Raw genomic sequence first — 15,126 nt, forward strand, 5'->3', positions numbered from 1 at the left:
GGTATACAAAGTTTATGAGAAACTTGTATTTCCAAAGAAGTGAGTGGGAGCACTATAGAATTTCTGATGAGTATATGTTGTTGACATATTATGGATCAGAAATGATGTAGAATTTCTGGAAAGCATATAGGGTTATTTGGAAAGTGTTTTTCAATGGAAAGCCTGGATTAAGCTACTTGAACATTGAGCATCAAGATCTATAAGGATAGATCAAAACGCTTAATGGTACTTTCAAATGAGCACATACCTTGACATGATCTTGAAGGTGTTCAAGATGGATCAGTCAAAGAAGGAGTTCTTGCCTGAGTTTTAAGGTATGAAGTTAAGACTTAAAGCTCGACCACAGAAGAAGAGGAAGGACGAAGGTCGTCCCCTATGCTTTTATCATAGGCTCTCTACAGTATGCAGCATGTGTACCGCACCTGAAGTGTGCCTTGCCATGAGTCAGTCAAGGGGTATAAGAGTGATCCAAGAATGGATCACAGGACAGCGGTCAAAGTTATCCTTAGTAACTAGTGGACTAAGGAATTTTCTCGATTATGGAGGTGGTAAAAGAGTTCGTCGTAAAGGGTTACGCGATGCAAACTTTGACACTAATCCAGATTATTCTGAAAGTAAACTGGATTCGTATAGTAGAACAGTTGTTTGGAATAGTCCAAAGTAGAACGTGTAGCTGCATCTAAGGAGATGACATAGAAGATTTGGTAAAGCACATACGGATCTAATGTTGCAGACCGTTGACTAAAACCTCTCTCACAAGCAAAACATGATCAAACCCAGAACTCATTGAGTCTTAATCACATGATGATGTGAACTAGTTTAGTGACACTAGTAAACTCTTTGGATGTTGGTCACATGTCGATGTGACCTGTGAGTGTTAATCACATGACGATGTGAACTAGATTATTGACTCTAGTGCAAGTGGGAGACTGTTGGAAATATGCCCTAGAGGCAATAATAAATTGATTATTATTATATTTCCTTGTTCATGATAATCGTTTATTATCCATGCTAGAATTGTATTGATAGGAAACTCAGATACATGTGTGGATACATAGACAACACCATGTCCCTAGTAAGCCTCTAGTTGACTGGCTCGTTGATCAATAGATGGTTACGGTTTCCTGACCATGGACATTGGATGTCATTGATAACGGGATCACATCATTAGGAGAATGATGTGATGGACAAGACCCAATCCTAAGCATAGCACTAGATCGTGTAGTTCGTATGCTAAAGCTTTTCTAATGTCAAGTATCATTTCCTTAGACCATGAGATTGTGCAACTCCCGGATACCGTAGGAGTGCTTTGGGTGTGCCAAACGTCACAACGTAACTGGGTGGCTATAAAGGTACACTACACGTGGGCGCGAGGACAAGCACGGCGTCGTGGTCCTCGACAGCGACGACGACGACGACGCCCCCGGACCGTCCAAACCGCCGCGCCAACCGGGGGAGGGATGCAGCAGGGACGGCGGAGGCGTCGGCGGGGGCGACGACGACGACGACGACGACGGTGACTACACGCGGTTCTACAGCCTCCTCGGCATGTAGAACCGCGTGGGCGGGCGGCGAGGGAGACGGCGGGGGTAGCCCGCGGTAGTTTTTCCTTTTTTTGTAAAATATGTTTAAATTTGAACGAACTCGAACGTGTTTGCTTTGAGTTTGCGCCGAATTTAAACATTTTAAAAACCCGTGGGGGGCCGCGACTGGGGGGTGTTGGAAATATGCCCTAGAGGCAATAATAAATTGGTTATTATTATATTTCCTTGTTCATGATAATCGTTTATTATCCATGCTAGAATTGTATTGATAGGAAACTCAGATACATGTGTGGATACATAGACAACACCATGTCCCTAGTAAGCCTCTAGTTGACTGGCTCGTTGATCAATAGATGGTTACGGTTTCCTGACCATGGACATTGGATGTCATTGATAACGGGATCACATCATTAGGAGAATGATGTGATGGACAAGACCCAATCCTAAGCATAGCACTAGATCGTGTAGTTCGTATGCTAAAGCTTTTCTAATGTCAAGTATCATTTCCTTAGACCATGAGATTGTGCAACTCCCGGATACCGTAGGAGTGCTTTGGGTGTGCCAAACGTCACAACGTAACTGGGTGGCTATAAAGGTACACTACAGGTATCTCCGAAAGTGTCTATTGGGTTGGCACGAATCGAGACTGGGATTTGTCACTCCGTGTGACAGAGAGGTGTCTCTGGGCCCACTCGGTAGGACATCATCATAATGTTCACAATGTGATCAAGGAGTTGATCACGGGATGATGGCTGTAGGAGGAGTGCCCTTGGCCTAACATGGGCCAGGCACCGAGCCCCTAGAGGCCCATGCGCTAGACAAAGGGACAAGAGGAGGTGGAGAGTCCGTAAATGTGGGAGCCAAGGTACCTCCGAGGTGTTGGGGAGAGATGGACTCCTCCCCCCGTAGGCCGTCTACCCTTCCTCGGTGGAGGATAGGAAGTATGCGTCCCCCTCTCCGTTGGCCTATAGATACGTGGGGGGAATGGGGAGGTAAAGAATTATATATAGGAAGTGCTATTTCGGCCATCGGGACAAGTTTCGGGGTCACCGGTATTGTACCGGGACCACCGGAAGGGTCCCGGGGGTCCACCGGGTGGGGCCGCCTGCCCCGGGGGGCCACATGGGCTGTAGGGGGTGCGCCTTGGCCTACATGGGCCAAGGGCACCAGCCCCTAGAGGCCCATGCGCCAAAGGGACAAGAGGAGGGGAGAGTCCTAAAGGGGGAAGGCACCTCCGAGGTGCCTTGGGGTGGATGGACTCCTCCCCCCCTTGGCCGCACCCTTTCCTTGGAGGAAGGGGCAAGGCTGCGCCCTCCCCCTCTCCCTTGGCCCTATATATAGTGGGGGGAAGGGAGGACAGCAAAACCTAAGCCCTGGCGCCTCCCTCTCCCTCCCACGACACATCTTCCTCCTCCTGCAGCGCTTGGCGAAGCCCTGTTAGAATCCCGCTACTTCCACCACCACGCCGTCGTGCTGTTGGATCTCCATCAACCTCTCCTTCCCCCTTGCTGGATCAAGAAGGAGGAGACGTCGCTGCTCCGTACGTGTGTTGAACGCGGAGGTGCCGTCCGTTCGGCGCTAGGATCATCGGTGATTTGGATCACGACGAGTACGACTCCATCAACCCCGTTCTCTTGAACGCTTCCGCGCGCGATCTACAAGGGTATGGTAGATCCACTCCTCCCTCGTTGCTAGATGACTCCATAGATAGATCTTGGTGACACGTAGGAAAATTTTGAATTTATGCTACGTTCCCCAACAGGGGGCATCACGCCCCCAGTGCGCGGTTTAGCGTCGGTGCGCCCCCAGGGGGCGATTTTTTGCCCCTCCTGGGGGGCCAACGGCTGGAGATGCCCTTACAGTTGGAGCCTCTCTTGCCCTCTCCTCTGCAGCACGCATCGCCTTTTTGACATTGCCAGATTAAACTTGCAAAAAAAGAAAGACATTGCCACATTAAAGCTAGTGGAAGGGGGTGAAAGTCTGAATGAAAGATGATAAAATGAGGTGATCTGTCCAGCTTGTGACACCAAATATCAGTACCAACGTGACTGGTCTTTGCTCCTCCCCCGCGTCGCTCCCGCGAGCGACGGGGGGAAACCCTAGACGTCGGCCCTCCGCCTCCTTCCCCCCTCCTCCTCCCCTCGCCGCCGCCGGCAAGGGCCAGCGGGCGAAGCCCGACTGGCTTCGGCGGCGGCGGGGCCTCGTTCCCCTCCCCTCGCCCTTCCCCGGCTGGCGCGGGACAGCCGGGGCGCATGGAGGCGCTGCGCTGGCGCGGGGCGCAGCGGTGCTGCGGCGGCGGCTCTGGGCGGCGGCGCGCGCGGTTGGCGTGTGGCGCCCTGGGCTTCCACTGGCGGCGTGGCGGCTGCGGGTCTCTGGTGGTGCCGCACCCGTCGGATCCGGCCAGATCTGGCGCCGGCGGCCCGGCGGGTGGCGGGGGCTGCGTGCGGCCTGGACCACGGGCGGCCTCCCCTGCGAGCGCACCCCTCCCTGACGACAGGGGGAGGTGGTGCTGATGGTTCCGAGCGCTGGGCTTGGCCGTGCGGGCGGCGAGTCGGCGATGAGCACGGATCTCGACTTGAAGACGGCGACCTCCATGTTCTCTGGTCACCCACGCCAACTCGATTGACCGGCGACCTTGTGTGGCTGGTTTGGTGGTTGGTCGGGGTGGGCTACGGATGGGGGAAACCCTTGGCGTGCTGTGACAGCCACGATGCCAGCGGCGCTCCGTCGCCGCTCTACTTCTTGGAGTCGGCATCGAGTCCTCGCCCATGCCCCCCTCCCCTTGTCCCGGGTGAAAGCCCAAATCCCCTCGGATTGGGCGGCGACGGCGCCTTGGCGTCGCGTTCTTCCTGAAGACGCCGCCTTTGGGACGGGTGAGTGGTGGTCGTGGCTTTGGCATGGTCGGTTTGCCGACGTTCTTCAGTTGTTCCTGCTCGACAACGGTCGGTGCTCTTCGTGATGTGACCCGAGGCGGTGGCGTTGTCGGAGTGGTTTTGCCGCCATGGTGGTGTGTTGCCATCCTCTCCTAGTCCATCCGGGCTCACGGCGAGCTCTCGGATGGCTGGGCAACGGCATGGGAGTTGATGGCTGTGCTCTTCCTCCGACGGCGGGCTGTTCCTTTAGCGTGAGCGTTTCGTGGGCATGTCCTGGAGTTGCCGGGGTCCTCGGCGTTCTAGTTCGGGCTGTCAGGACTGTAGTTGTTCGGTTCCATCTTGTATCCTCTATCGCCTTCTTTTTCCTTCTTCTTTCTTTTTTTGTGGTTTCGGTGGTTGTATGCTCGGCTGTTGCTTTATAATCTAAAGCGGGGGAGACCCTTTTTCGTAAAATGAAAGATGATAGGGAGGGGTACCTAAACCTGAGCCTGTGCTCTTGCTGCACTTGAAAATCAGCTGACGCAAATACGAGCAAAAAAAAAAGGAAAACACACACACACTTGGACCGTCGCACATGCACAAACAGTGCAGTGACATAATGACAAGTCTTTGTAAACAACAAACATTATTTTTCGTCACCGATCGGTGGTGGCAGGATCGAGCTCTTTTATTTTCAAGTGCATCTCTCGTTTAAAATTATACTAAGATTGAGACATTTATTTTGAGAGATGCAGAAAGTATTGTATATGAAAGCTTGCTGAAGAAAACAGCTGAGAGAGGCCCGATTAAACAAACTCCACGCGTGATCCGTGCAGACGAATTAACAAGTAGCTTTGCTGAGCTTGGGTTGCGTAAGCCGTTGTTGCTCTCTCTGGCGATGATGTTTAGTTTAATTAAATTAAGGTGTCAAAAATGCTTTTATATTAGAAGACGGAGGAAGTATATTACAAGAATATCCGGTCACACACCATGCATGCATACGTGCGCGCACTAGATTTGAAATGGATCACCTAGACAAATCTACATTTCAATTGGTACGTTATTTTTACGGCGCTGGAGGAACCTGCTTCAGTCATCAAGCCTTCGCACGGCGCCATGCTGCAACCGGAGCTACGAGACAAGAGACCCAAGGTACCCACGTCGGCAATGGAAGCTAGTAGGAAAACCAAGACGGACACGCGATTAGCTAAGCTAGGGTTCATGATTGGAGAAGAGCCGTCGCCTACAATACATGCAACGGGAGAGAGCCACGAGGACCAGTAGGATTAAGGAGGGATAACCTTGCTTACGGCTCTGAAGAGAGTTACCTGTTTTCATTACATGTTGCAATCTGTCAGAGCACAAATTAAAGGCAGCAACGCAAGGCCGCCATCATGATGGTTTGACCATGGGTTGGGAATTTAGGCCTTTCTCGTGGACAACTCTTATCCATCTCATGGACCGTGTTCTATTCAATTCGCCTTTGCATCTCACCCTAATCACCACCGGACGGATAGGTTTTTTAGGTAGTAAGAATAAGTTCCCCGGCCGGGTCCCCCTGATTGGCACCCCTCATCATCTACCATTTCGTCGACGCACGATACTTACACGTACTCTACTACGCCAAGTCCGGTTTACAACACAGGAATTTCACCAAAGCTTTGCAAAAGGAAACGCGTTGCTTTTGTTTTTGTGGTACACAAGTTTCAAGTGGACGTCGGATCAGGCGTAGGCGACAAACCGGCGATCGGAGGCGGGGCTGGCAACGCAGATATTCTTTCTCACTTCGAGCGCAAGACACGGCATGTGCGGCGTGCGGCCAGCCGCTCCCGTCCGTTGCAGCTCCGCGGCAAGACACAAAGGCAGGCCGGCAGGCGGGTCACGTATAGGCCGGGACGACAGGTGATCATTGCACGGATGCGTTCCGCGTCGCGTGGCGAAGCAAGCCTCGTCGTCCTCGCCGCCTTCGCGTCGGGGGTCGTGTCACGGCAAAGGGACGACGGCCGGGGCCACGGGGAATCCTCTCACAGTAAGAGCGTCTACAACCAAAGACAGCAAATCCGATCCCTCAAAAACTCATGGATTCGGACGTGTCTGCGGATAGTGACCGATCATGTTTTAAATTTCAGATACCTCATACTCCCTCCGTTCCGAATTACTTGTCTTGAATTTGTCTAGATACGATGTATCTAGACTTATTTTAATGCTAGATACCTCCGTATCTAGACAAATCTAAGACAAGTAATTCGGAACGGAGGGAGTACCTCATACTATAAACTTTAAATCCTTAACAAAGCATGCCAACGATTTCCTACATAGTAGCTACTCCACGCTAGCTTAAACTAAGCTTCAGCGTCGGAGGTGTCCACGACGGTTGGGCCAGGTGTCGGGTAGATGGGCGCGTAGGAGGGCTATGACTCCTCCTTCTCATTCTCATCCATAAACACGAGCATCTCGTCGAAATCCACGACATGCTCCGCCTCCGTCGTCTACTGCAGACAACGGCGCTTGGCCTCCTTCACCGATTCTGGACGGAGGGAATTAAAGATCGCCTGCTGCTCCGCCTGCAGATCCGCGTCTCAAGTGTCCCCCACATCCTCCTACTACTCCTCCGCATCCACGACGTCCGGAGGTAGCCCCGCGGTGATCCAGGCTTCGCGCCTTGCCCGAATCTGCTCAAGGAATTGCAGCCGGAGCTCCGGCGCTAGATATGGGTAGCTCCTTACCCGGCAGCATGCAGGCACATCGAGTGGAAAGTGGCGGCGATGGCTGTTGGGAGAGGGTGGATGGGTAGGATTTCGGTGTCGGCGGTCGGCTTAAATAGTCGTCCTAGGGCACTATGCGGCCTGCTGGAGCGGCGCGACGCGGCGGCGAGTTTCGGACCGCGGGGTTTCGAAGTGTTTTCGTGTGGGACCTGGCCGTCAGTCCGACGTGGCGGGCATGCCCGGGCGCCCCCGTATCTACCCTACATTTTGGGCTAGATATGAGGGGTATCGGTCCGTCCGGACATTTGAGACTCGTTTGAGGAGCCCATCTTGGTCGCCCTTTTGTGACCAGGCAGTCGATTCAGACATACGAGACGGGTTTGGGACGTATTGGATCAATCCTCATAATAATACTCCCTCTGAGCCAAAATGTAAAACATTTTTTTATTTTCCATAGGGCATAAAAAAACATTACTGATGGAGTAAGGGCATCTCCACCATCGACCCTCAAATCACTCGCAACCGTCCGAACTGCACGGTCCGAATGTGTTTTGTCATCCAACAGGGTCCTACATTTGTCCGCCAACCGGTCTGAACGTCGTCCAAACTGTTGCCACGCCCGCGTTTGACTAACCTTATCCATCAAAAACCCCTCCCGTGCCCACGCGCTTTCCAACCCAAAGTTAGTTGCCTGCATTCACGTCGTTGTAGAGCGGCCGCTCTACACTGACGTCTGCCTAGAGCAGACGTGACCCCTCGCTAGCGCTGGCATTGAAGCGCCTCGCCTCGCAGGGCGTTGCCCATGCCCCGTCCCCTATCTCCGTGCCTGTTCAGTGCCGGAGAGACGTTTACCGGACGGGACTGGACGGACATCTACCACGCAGGTTCAATACAAGTCCCTTCATCTTCTGTCATTAAACAGACTCGTCGACCGAGAAATCAATTCCGGCTTTCGCATATGAATATCATCCGGTTTACGTGAATTTCATTTCATTTGTTTGAACCTTGTTTTTTATTATGTATGCAGATAGCATTGAATTACCGTCTCTCGCATCTGTGTCCGTGAACTGGTCTCCCTATCCGCAGACGGAACGGTGTTCAGTTTGCGGGTGAGATGCCCTAACTGCCAATATGATCATTGCACGGACGCGTCGCGCGTCGCGGGGCAAACCTTGTCCTCGCCGCCGTCATATCGTAGGTCGTGTCACGGCAAAGGGACGACGGAGTACTCTCGCTCACGACCTCCCAACCGACCGTCGGTCGATATCACGGCAAAGGGACGACGGAGCAATCAGGGAGGACGTACCGAGTTAGAGCTGCAGTAATTCGATGCGCTCCGAGGACGAACTCGTGTGATTACTACTGGTAATAATAATAATTATTGCGCGATGAAGATACAGTTACGTGCGGTTATCTTGGACCGGCGGCTTGGTTCGGACTAAATCCAATCCAGTTTTGTAACGACAGGTTGACACTTTCAGGTCACGGCTCTGACAAAACAGTCACGGACTGCTGATTAACAGGCACGGCAGCATTTCGAGTCAGCTTAAGCACCCGTCATGGCACAAGTGGAGACATTTCGGCCGCAAGAAAATGGAAAGAAGAAGAAGAAGAAGAAGAAGAAGAATGTTTTCTTGTGCATCTCAACCTAATTAATCACCACCGGGCAGGGCAGGGTTCTTATCTTAGGTGAGAAATAATCCCCGGCTGGGTCCCTGATTAGCACCCTTCCTCTGGCCCTGGACAACAAGGTGTGAACTCCCTAATAATGTACTGTGCAAAATACAAAAGACAAACCGGCGATCGCTGGGAAATATTCTTCTCCGTTTGAGAGCTACGACACGGCATGTGCGGAGAAACGCCAACAGGCAGGCGCATCACGTCGAGACGATCATTGCACGGAAGCCTTCCGCGTTGCGTCGCCAAAGAGGAAGGGGCCACGAGAACCTTGTCCTCACCGCCGTCATATCGAAGATCGTGTCACGGCAAAGGGACGACAGCGGCCGGGGCCCGGTAGGTACCCTCGCACGCCCTCCATCTGTCGAGATCGCGACGGCAAAGCAATCAGGGAGGACGCAGTTTAGAGCTGCGGCAATTCCCCCCAAAGACGAATCGGAACTGCTCCACAGACGACAAGTGCAACCGATTTTCGCACGACCATGAAATCGAGCGGCTGTTGCCCTTTAAGTCGACTACATGTGCGGCTGGATTTACATCGTCGTGCATGAATCGTCCGTCTGTTGTCGTCCGTATAGCATGATTCAAGACGAACTCGTCTGACAGTGATTACCAATTACCAAACGAATAATGGTGCGTGCAGCTACCTTGGAACAGCGATAAATCGAACACGATTCACACCACCTGGTGCACATCGACTCAAATTTGTGTATACCAAGCTAACATTCCAACTTCCAAGTCACAGCTCGTGACAATCAAGGACTGCAACATAACAAACAACGTGCGATTTCGACTGAAACAGTTTGAGTAACCAGCCGCCCGGCTATGTATTACAACTCGTGAGAAAAAAATGCTCGCTGAACCTATTCTCAGAATTTGTCGGTACATTTCTTTCTTTTACTCTCGGCTTCTCATGGTACACAACGCAGCGATCTGGTGGTGTTTGCAGGCCAAGCAGGGCTACTTCTTGATCTTCTTATCGTTCCTGCCCCTCTTCCGCTGCTCCCGCCTCTCCTCTGAGTAGTTCTTCTTCACCAGCATCTTGTGCATCGAGACTCTGAGGGCGGCGAGCACCGCGGCCAGCACCTCCTCCTGCTTTGAGGCGTCAAGGCTTCCCTGCAGCGCCAGCAGAAGCTTCTCGCCATGTGGTACTTCGCTGTCCTCCAGGATTGCAGGGTCGTGGTCAGCCGAGGCTGATAATTCTTTTTGGAACCGGAGGATGATTCTGACACGGGTTAATAACTGGGAGGCGGCCTGGTTAGGCATGTTTGATGCGCCCATGACAGTCCACAGAAGATCTGCCGAGGAGCTGTAGGCTAAGCTAGTGGGAATGTAGCTCTTTTCCATTGTAATCACCTGCAAGCGGACATAAGGCATAAGTTTGTTAACATCGTATGAACTAGGTGGATGATTTGTAAGCAACTCTGCAGACAAGAGATTATTAGATTGCGAGTCAACACAACAAAAACGGGCAGTGCACACAACCAAAACACAGCTCGCCTTTGCAATAACATGATGATGCCAAGAGCTTGTTGACACGTGGAGGATGCACACACCCAAAATTACCAGTAAGCAGATCGAGGATGCATCAAGATGACAAGAGATATGTATTAACCATCAAATCTTCCAATTTATCTGACTAGTTACTAATTAGCAAGCCTGGTAAAACTGCCCCAGATCATTCTTAACTAGATTCACTAACAAACTGCAACATACAGTCTATTGGTCAGGTGGGGCAGAGGAACTAGCAATAGCCATAGCAACCAGCCCAACTGATGGATTGTTAGCCATATCACGTAACCCTTTTAGTTAAAAGTGTTATACAAGATTGTTAGGCCTTAGGATACAGTCTATTTAAGGGATTTGACTGAATGTTTCACTAGCAGGCAACACCAAAGACAAAAGAAGTACATCCCTCTGCTGTCACGTCCTGGCCCTCAGTACAGTAGTTAACAGAACGAGCTCAGGCTTATCACATACTCCCTCTGTAAAGAAATATAAGAGCATTTAGATCACTACTTTAGTGATCTAAACAGTCCTATATTTCTTTACGGAGGGAGTACTTGTATCAGTTATTTTAACTGCTAAGGCATGTGCTAGGCTTCGTAGCTAGTGAAATAAGTACTGTATGATATAACTAGCTACAGGCTATACCTCCAAGACACTAAAGCCTTGTTCGGTTAATCCTCCTCCCAAGGGGATTGGAAAGGATTGGAGGGGATTTTGGCCTGTAGGGAATTTAATCCCCCTAAATCCCTGCCAATCCCCTTCAAATCCACCAACCGAACAAGGCCTAAACGGGTATGAAAATCTTTTCTGGAACCAAGGCCTGGCAAGTGAATGGGGTAGGCATTTAGCATTCAAGAAATCAACACCGAGCTATTGATCAGCATAAGACTAACTACTAGAAATATCATTTTAAAACAAGATTCTGTTGTTGCTCTTGTATCTGAATCAGTTGCCATGAAAAACATTCTCGATAAAGTTGCCCAGAAAAACATGAAAATTGCTTGCCAAAGAGATGTACCTTTTAATATAAAAAAGAAGAAGAAGAAGAGAGATGTACCTTTAGAAAAGATAACTTCTTTGCTATGAGATCACATGCTAAGAGCATTATGCCATTCAAACTGCAGTGCTTAAAAAGAGCCCCAAGTTACTGACGAAATAAACTTCATTACATGTTGAACAGACAACCGTCACTCAATCTTACCTTTGAATAGCTACAGCAACCAGTGAGTCATCATTTGTCACACACAAGTCTGCAATGGCTAGATTGCTATCTTCAGTTTCATCTGACTGTTCTCCCACCTGCAAGTAGTTTTAAGAACTAATTAGCTACAGAAAAACTTGTAATTTTGTGAACAGACATAAAGCTTGAGACAATATTTTCCAGCTTTTACCTTGTCTTTGACTTCATATGTATCAAGGAGGCAGCCATTTATGTAGTCCCATAACCGAACCTTAAACAGATAAAAGGGAACAACATCATGAGAAATTTTAGCTAAGTTTATAGCGACAACATGCCAGATTCTAAACTGAATATGTACACACAGTAGAATCACCGCCTCCAGATAATAGAAAGCTTGATCCTCCTGAAAGGCTTGTGAAGGCAATGGAAGAAACAAATCTGCATGGGTAGTCACCTCAATTATCAAATACATTAACCACCATGTTGCAACATTTAGCTGTGAAACTACAGCAACTGGGATCATGATCAACAAAAATTCAAAGTCATGTATATATAGTAGGAAAATGAATTGTAAAACATGAACAAAAAGATGACAAAGTGAACTGAACATACTCTGTATGTCCAAGGCAAAAGCTCTGTATTTGGGGAGCCCCTTTTACAGGATCCTTTGGGAATGATGTAACCTACAAAAATAATTACATGAGTAAGATGAATAACTCAGAATTATGCTCCACCAGGCAATTACTGTGAAGTACAGAAGTTCCATACTCGGATTTTGAAGTCCCGGTCAGCAGTGGCAATGAACCGTCCATCTGGTGAGAATTTCTACGTTCACAAATAAATGAAATAAGTAAGCAAGGTTATATTCGACATGAACAGAAAAAAACACTGAACTGTGACAGTGACAGTCCGACATACTACACTTGATTTGTCAACAGGCTTACTAATTAATATATAGGAGGCACAAATAAATCCACGTGGTGCATAAGGTAAAATTTTATCCATACCATGCTAGTAATAATACTGCAGTAGTGACCATAAATTGAGACAGGTTTGTTATCAGATGACACCTGCCCTTCGCCATGTTCCCCCACCGTAACTAACCAAATGACACCAAATTTATCTGCAAATGTCACATACAGGCCATCTTTGCTAATAGCAACTGCGCTAACCCTCTTTTCAGAAGTTCTGCAGAAACGAAAGTATTGCAAAATAAATCATATGTATGCTCGACAGATTTAGTAGTGTTAACAACAACACAACAATAAACATATGCACTCTTAAACACCAAGTTCATTGCAATTATCGACTGAATACAAACAAAATAATAGGCTGCTAATCGAAGATAAGGAGAGGGTTCTCATACACCACATAACAAAGCGACACTTATAGACTGAATACATGCAAAATTACAAGTCCACTATTTTGGTGCCTTCATCATGTTAGAAAGATTGGAAAAAAAGCAGCACTCACATAGTCTGGATGCAGCGCCATGAGTCAGTCTTCCAGATCTTCACAAGCTTATCATCACCGGCAGATGCGAACAGGGCGCCATCAGCACTAAACGAAATTGCTCTAATAGCATCCGAATGAGAACAACCACCAGAATCATCTGACAATGAAACTGCACAGCCGCCGCTGGATGCACAAAACAAATCATCATTCGCATTGCTCATCAAGCAAATTGCATTAAAATAAAACTTTACAGTGAGAAATAAGTATATGTATTAGATAGTACAAAACCAAGCACCTGAGCTTTTATAAAAGAAGACAGCTGCAACGTTTTACACATCTAAAAGACATATGAAACCAAACTACTGTCGGTACAAGATAAGCACCTAGCTCGGCTCAAAGGCGCATTACCCCCAATCTCCACCAAAATCTAGCGATACTGTAGTCGAAACACGAACTTCACTACACAGGACCCGAGATTATGCAGGAAGACGCACCGGAGGCGAAGAGAGCAATCCTTACTTGAGATCGAACACGCGGAGCTCGGGCCCGACGGCGACGGCGACGGAGTGGCCGAGCGGGTGGGCGGCGACGAGCGCCGGCGCGAACTCGCCGGCGCCGCTCACCTCCGCCTCCTCGACCGCGGCGTCCTCCATGGCGGCAAGCAGCGGCGAGCGTGGATTTGCTGTCGGATTCGAATCGAGCGCGAGGGGCGGGAGGCGGGGAGGGAGCTCGGGAGTGGGGAAATTGCTAGGGTTTATGGCTGGCTCTTCGTGGGACCTGGTGGCCAGTGTCAAGTAGGAGTTCTATTTTTCTTTTTCTGAGGGAAACGTTAGAGACTGTGTGGATTGAAGATGTTGAACCTCGGGGTGTTGATTGAGCCCAGAGCCCACAATTTACTGGGCCTCACCAATGACAGGCAAGGCCTAGTGGAGAATCTTGGGCATGCTTGGTTGAATGCGAGTTGACGAGAGCAACTAGTTGACGAGCGTTTCTTTGGAAGCCTCATCATGATCAGCGTCACTTGACGCGCTCTCAGCTACCGTCACGTGTTGCGCTCGGGGCGCTCTGTTCGGATTTTGTTTTCTTTATTTTAACGCACGCTTTTTGGCTTTTAAAGTTCTTTCGGGTTTTTTACATTTTGGTTTTCCACCTTCTTCCTTAGCTTTAAAAAAACAATCTTTTTGCGCGAAAAAATATGTTTTTTTTCTTTCGCGAGAGGCACAGTTTTGCTTTCTCGAGAGGCAGAAATAATTTTTTTTCTTTCGTAAGAAGCACGGTTTTGCTTTCGCGAGAGACACGGTTTTGCTTTCGCGAGAGGCATGGCCGTACCTCTCGAAGACGGAAAAAAGTTTTTTTTTTAATTTTTTCCTTCCACGAGAGGCACGGCCGTGCCTCTTGGAAACGAAAATAACGCGTTCTCTGATTTTTTTTCCTTCCGCGAGAGGTACGGTTTTGCTTCTGTGAGAGACACAGTTGTGCTTTCGCGAGAGGCACGACCGTGTCTTTCGGAAACGAAAAAAACACATTTTCTATTTGTTTTCTTTTCGCGAGAGGCACGGTTTTGCTACCGCGAGAGGTACGGTTGTGATTTCGCGATAGGCACGGCCGTGCCTCTTTCGGAAAGGAAAAAACCATGATGCCGGTTTGATTTTTTCGTCCGTTTTTTTATGAAAAAAATTCATCAAAATATAACAAACATGGGATCTAGTTTTAAAGATCTCGACGCGGAGGAATCCAATGGAAAAATAGTTTAAGATTTGGATGCACGATTTGAGAGATAAAACATTTTGAATAAAAGGATTTACAAAGAAAGGGAAAACTCTCATGTCACGACAAGTGGCACACATACAGCATGCCACTTGTCACGACCTAAAGAGATGGGAGCCATCTCCTCTTCAAGCTGGGCTGGCCCACTAACTATTTTTTTTCTTTCTGTTTCAAAAAAAAAAGGTGTGCCCAACGGGATTGAACCCACGATTCGTACATCCAGATACAAACGGCCTAACCATCAGGACAACGCAACACTCGTGACTAGGGACTTCTTTTTTCTTTTTACTAGCATAAATGCTCGTGCATTGTAATGGGAAGGAAAACTGGTGTGTATTCAGATTCAATAAGAATTACGTGCAAAACACATTCCTATTTCATCATACTTTTGTCTTTACTAAGATCAGTGGAAACACGAACGATTTTAATTTTGAGCA

At 49.0% G+C, this 15,126-nt stretch overlaps 1 protein-coding gene across 1 annotated transcript; it reads right to left on the minus strand.

The window, feature by feature from the left end:
- Positions 1 to 9,541: 9,541 nt before the first annotated feature.
- Positions 9,542 to 13,747, minus strand: LOC125510586 (tRNA (guanine-N(7)-)-methyltransferase non-catalytic subunit wdr4). Its single transcript, XM_048675806.1, has 10 exons — positions 13,442 to 13,747; positions 12,941 to 13,105; positions 12,475 to 12,655; positions 12,236 to 12,292; positions 12,080 to 12,150; positions 11,830 to 11,905; positions 11,679 to 11,738; positions 11,489 to 11,586; positions 11,345 to 11,405; positions 9,542 to 10,134 (listed from the first exon to the last, which is right to left on the minus strand). Exons 1-10 carry the CDS (start codon positions 13,573 to 13,575, stop codon positions 9,739 to 9,741), a joined length of 1,299 nt encoding a protein of 432 aa, XP_048531763.1. The 5' UTR covers positions 13,576 to 13,747; the 3' UTR covers positions 9,542 to 9,738.
- Between the last annotated feature and the right edge of the window lie 1,379 nt (positions 13,748 to 15,126).

The sequence above is a fragment of the Triticum urartu genome, chromosome 5 (assembly GCF_003073215.2).
Source record: "Triticum urartu cultivar G1812 chromosome 5, Tu2.1, whole genome shotgun sequence".
Taxonomy (NCBI): domain Eukaryota; kingdom Viridiplantae; phylum Streptophyta; class Magnoliopsida; order Poales; family Poaceae; genus Triticum; species Triticum urartu.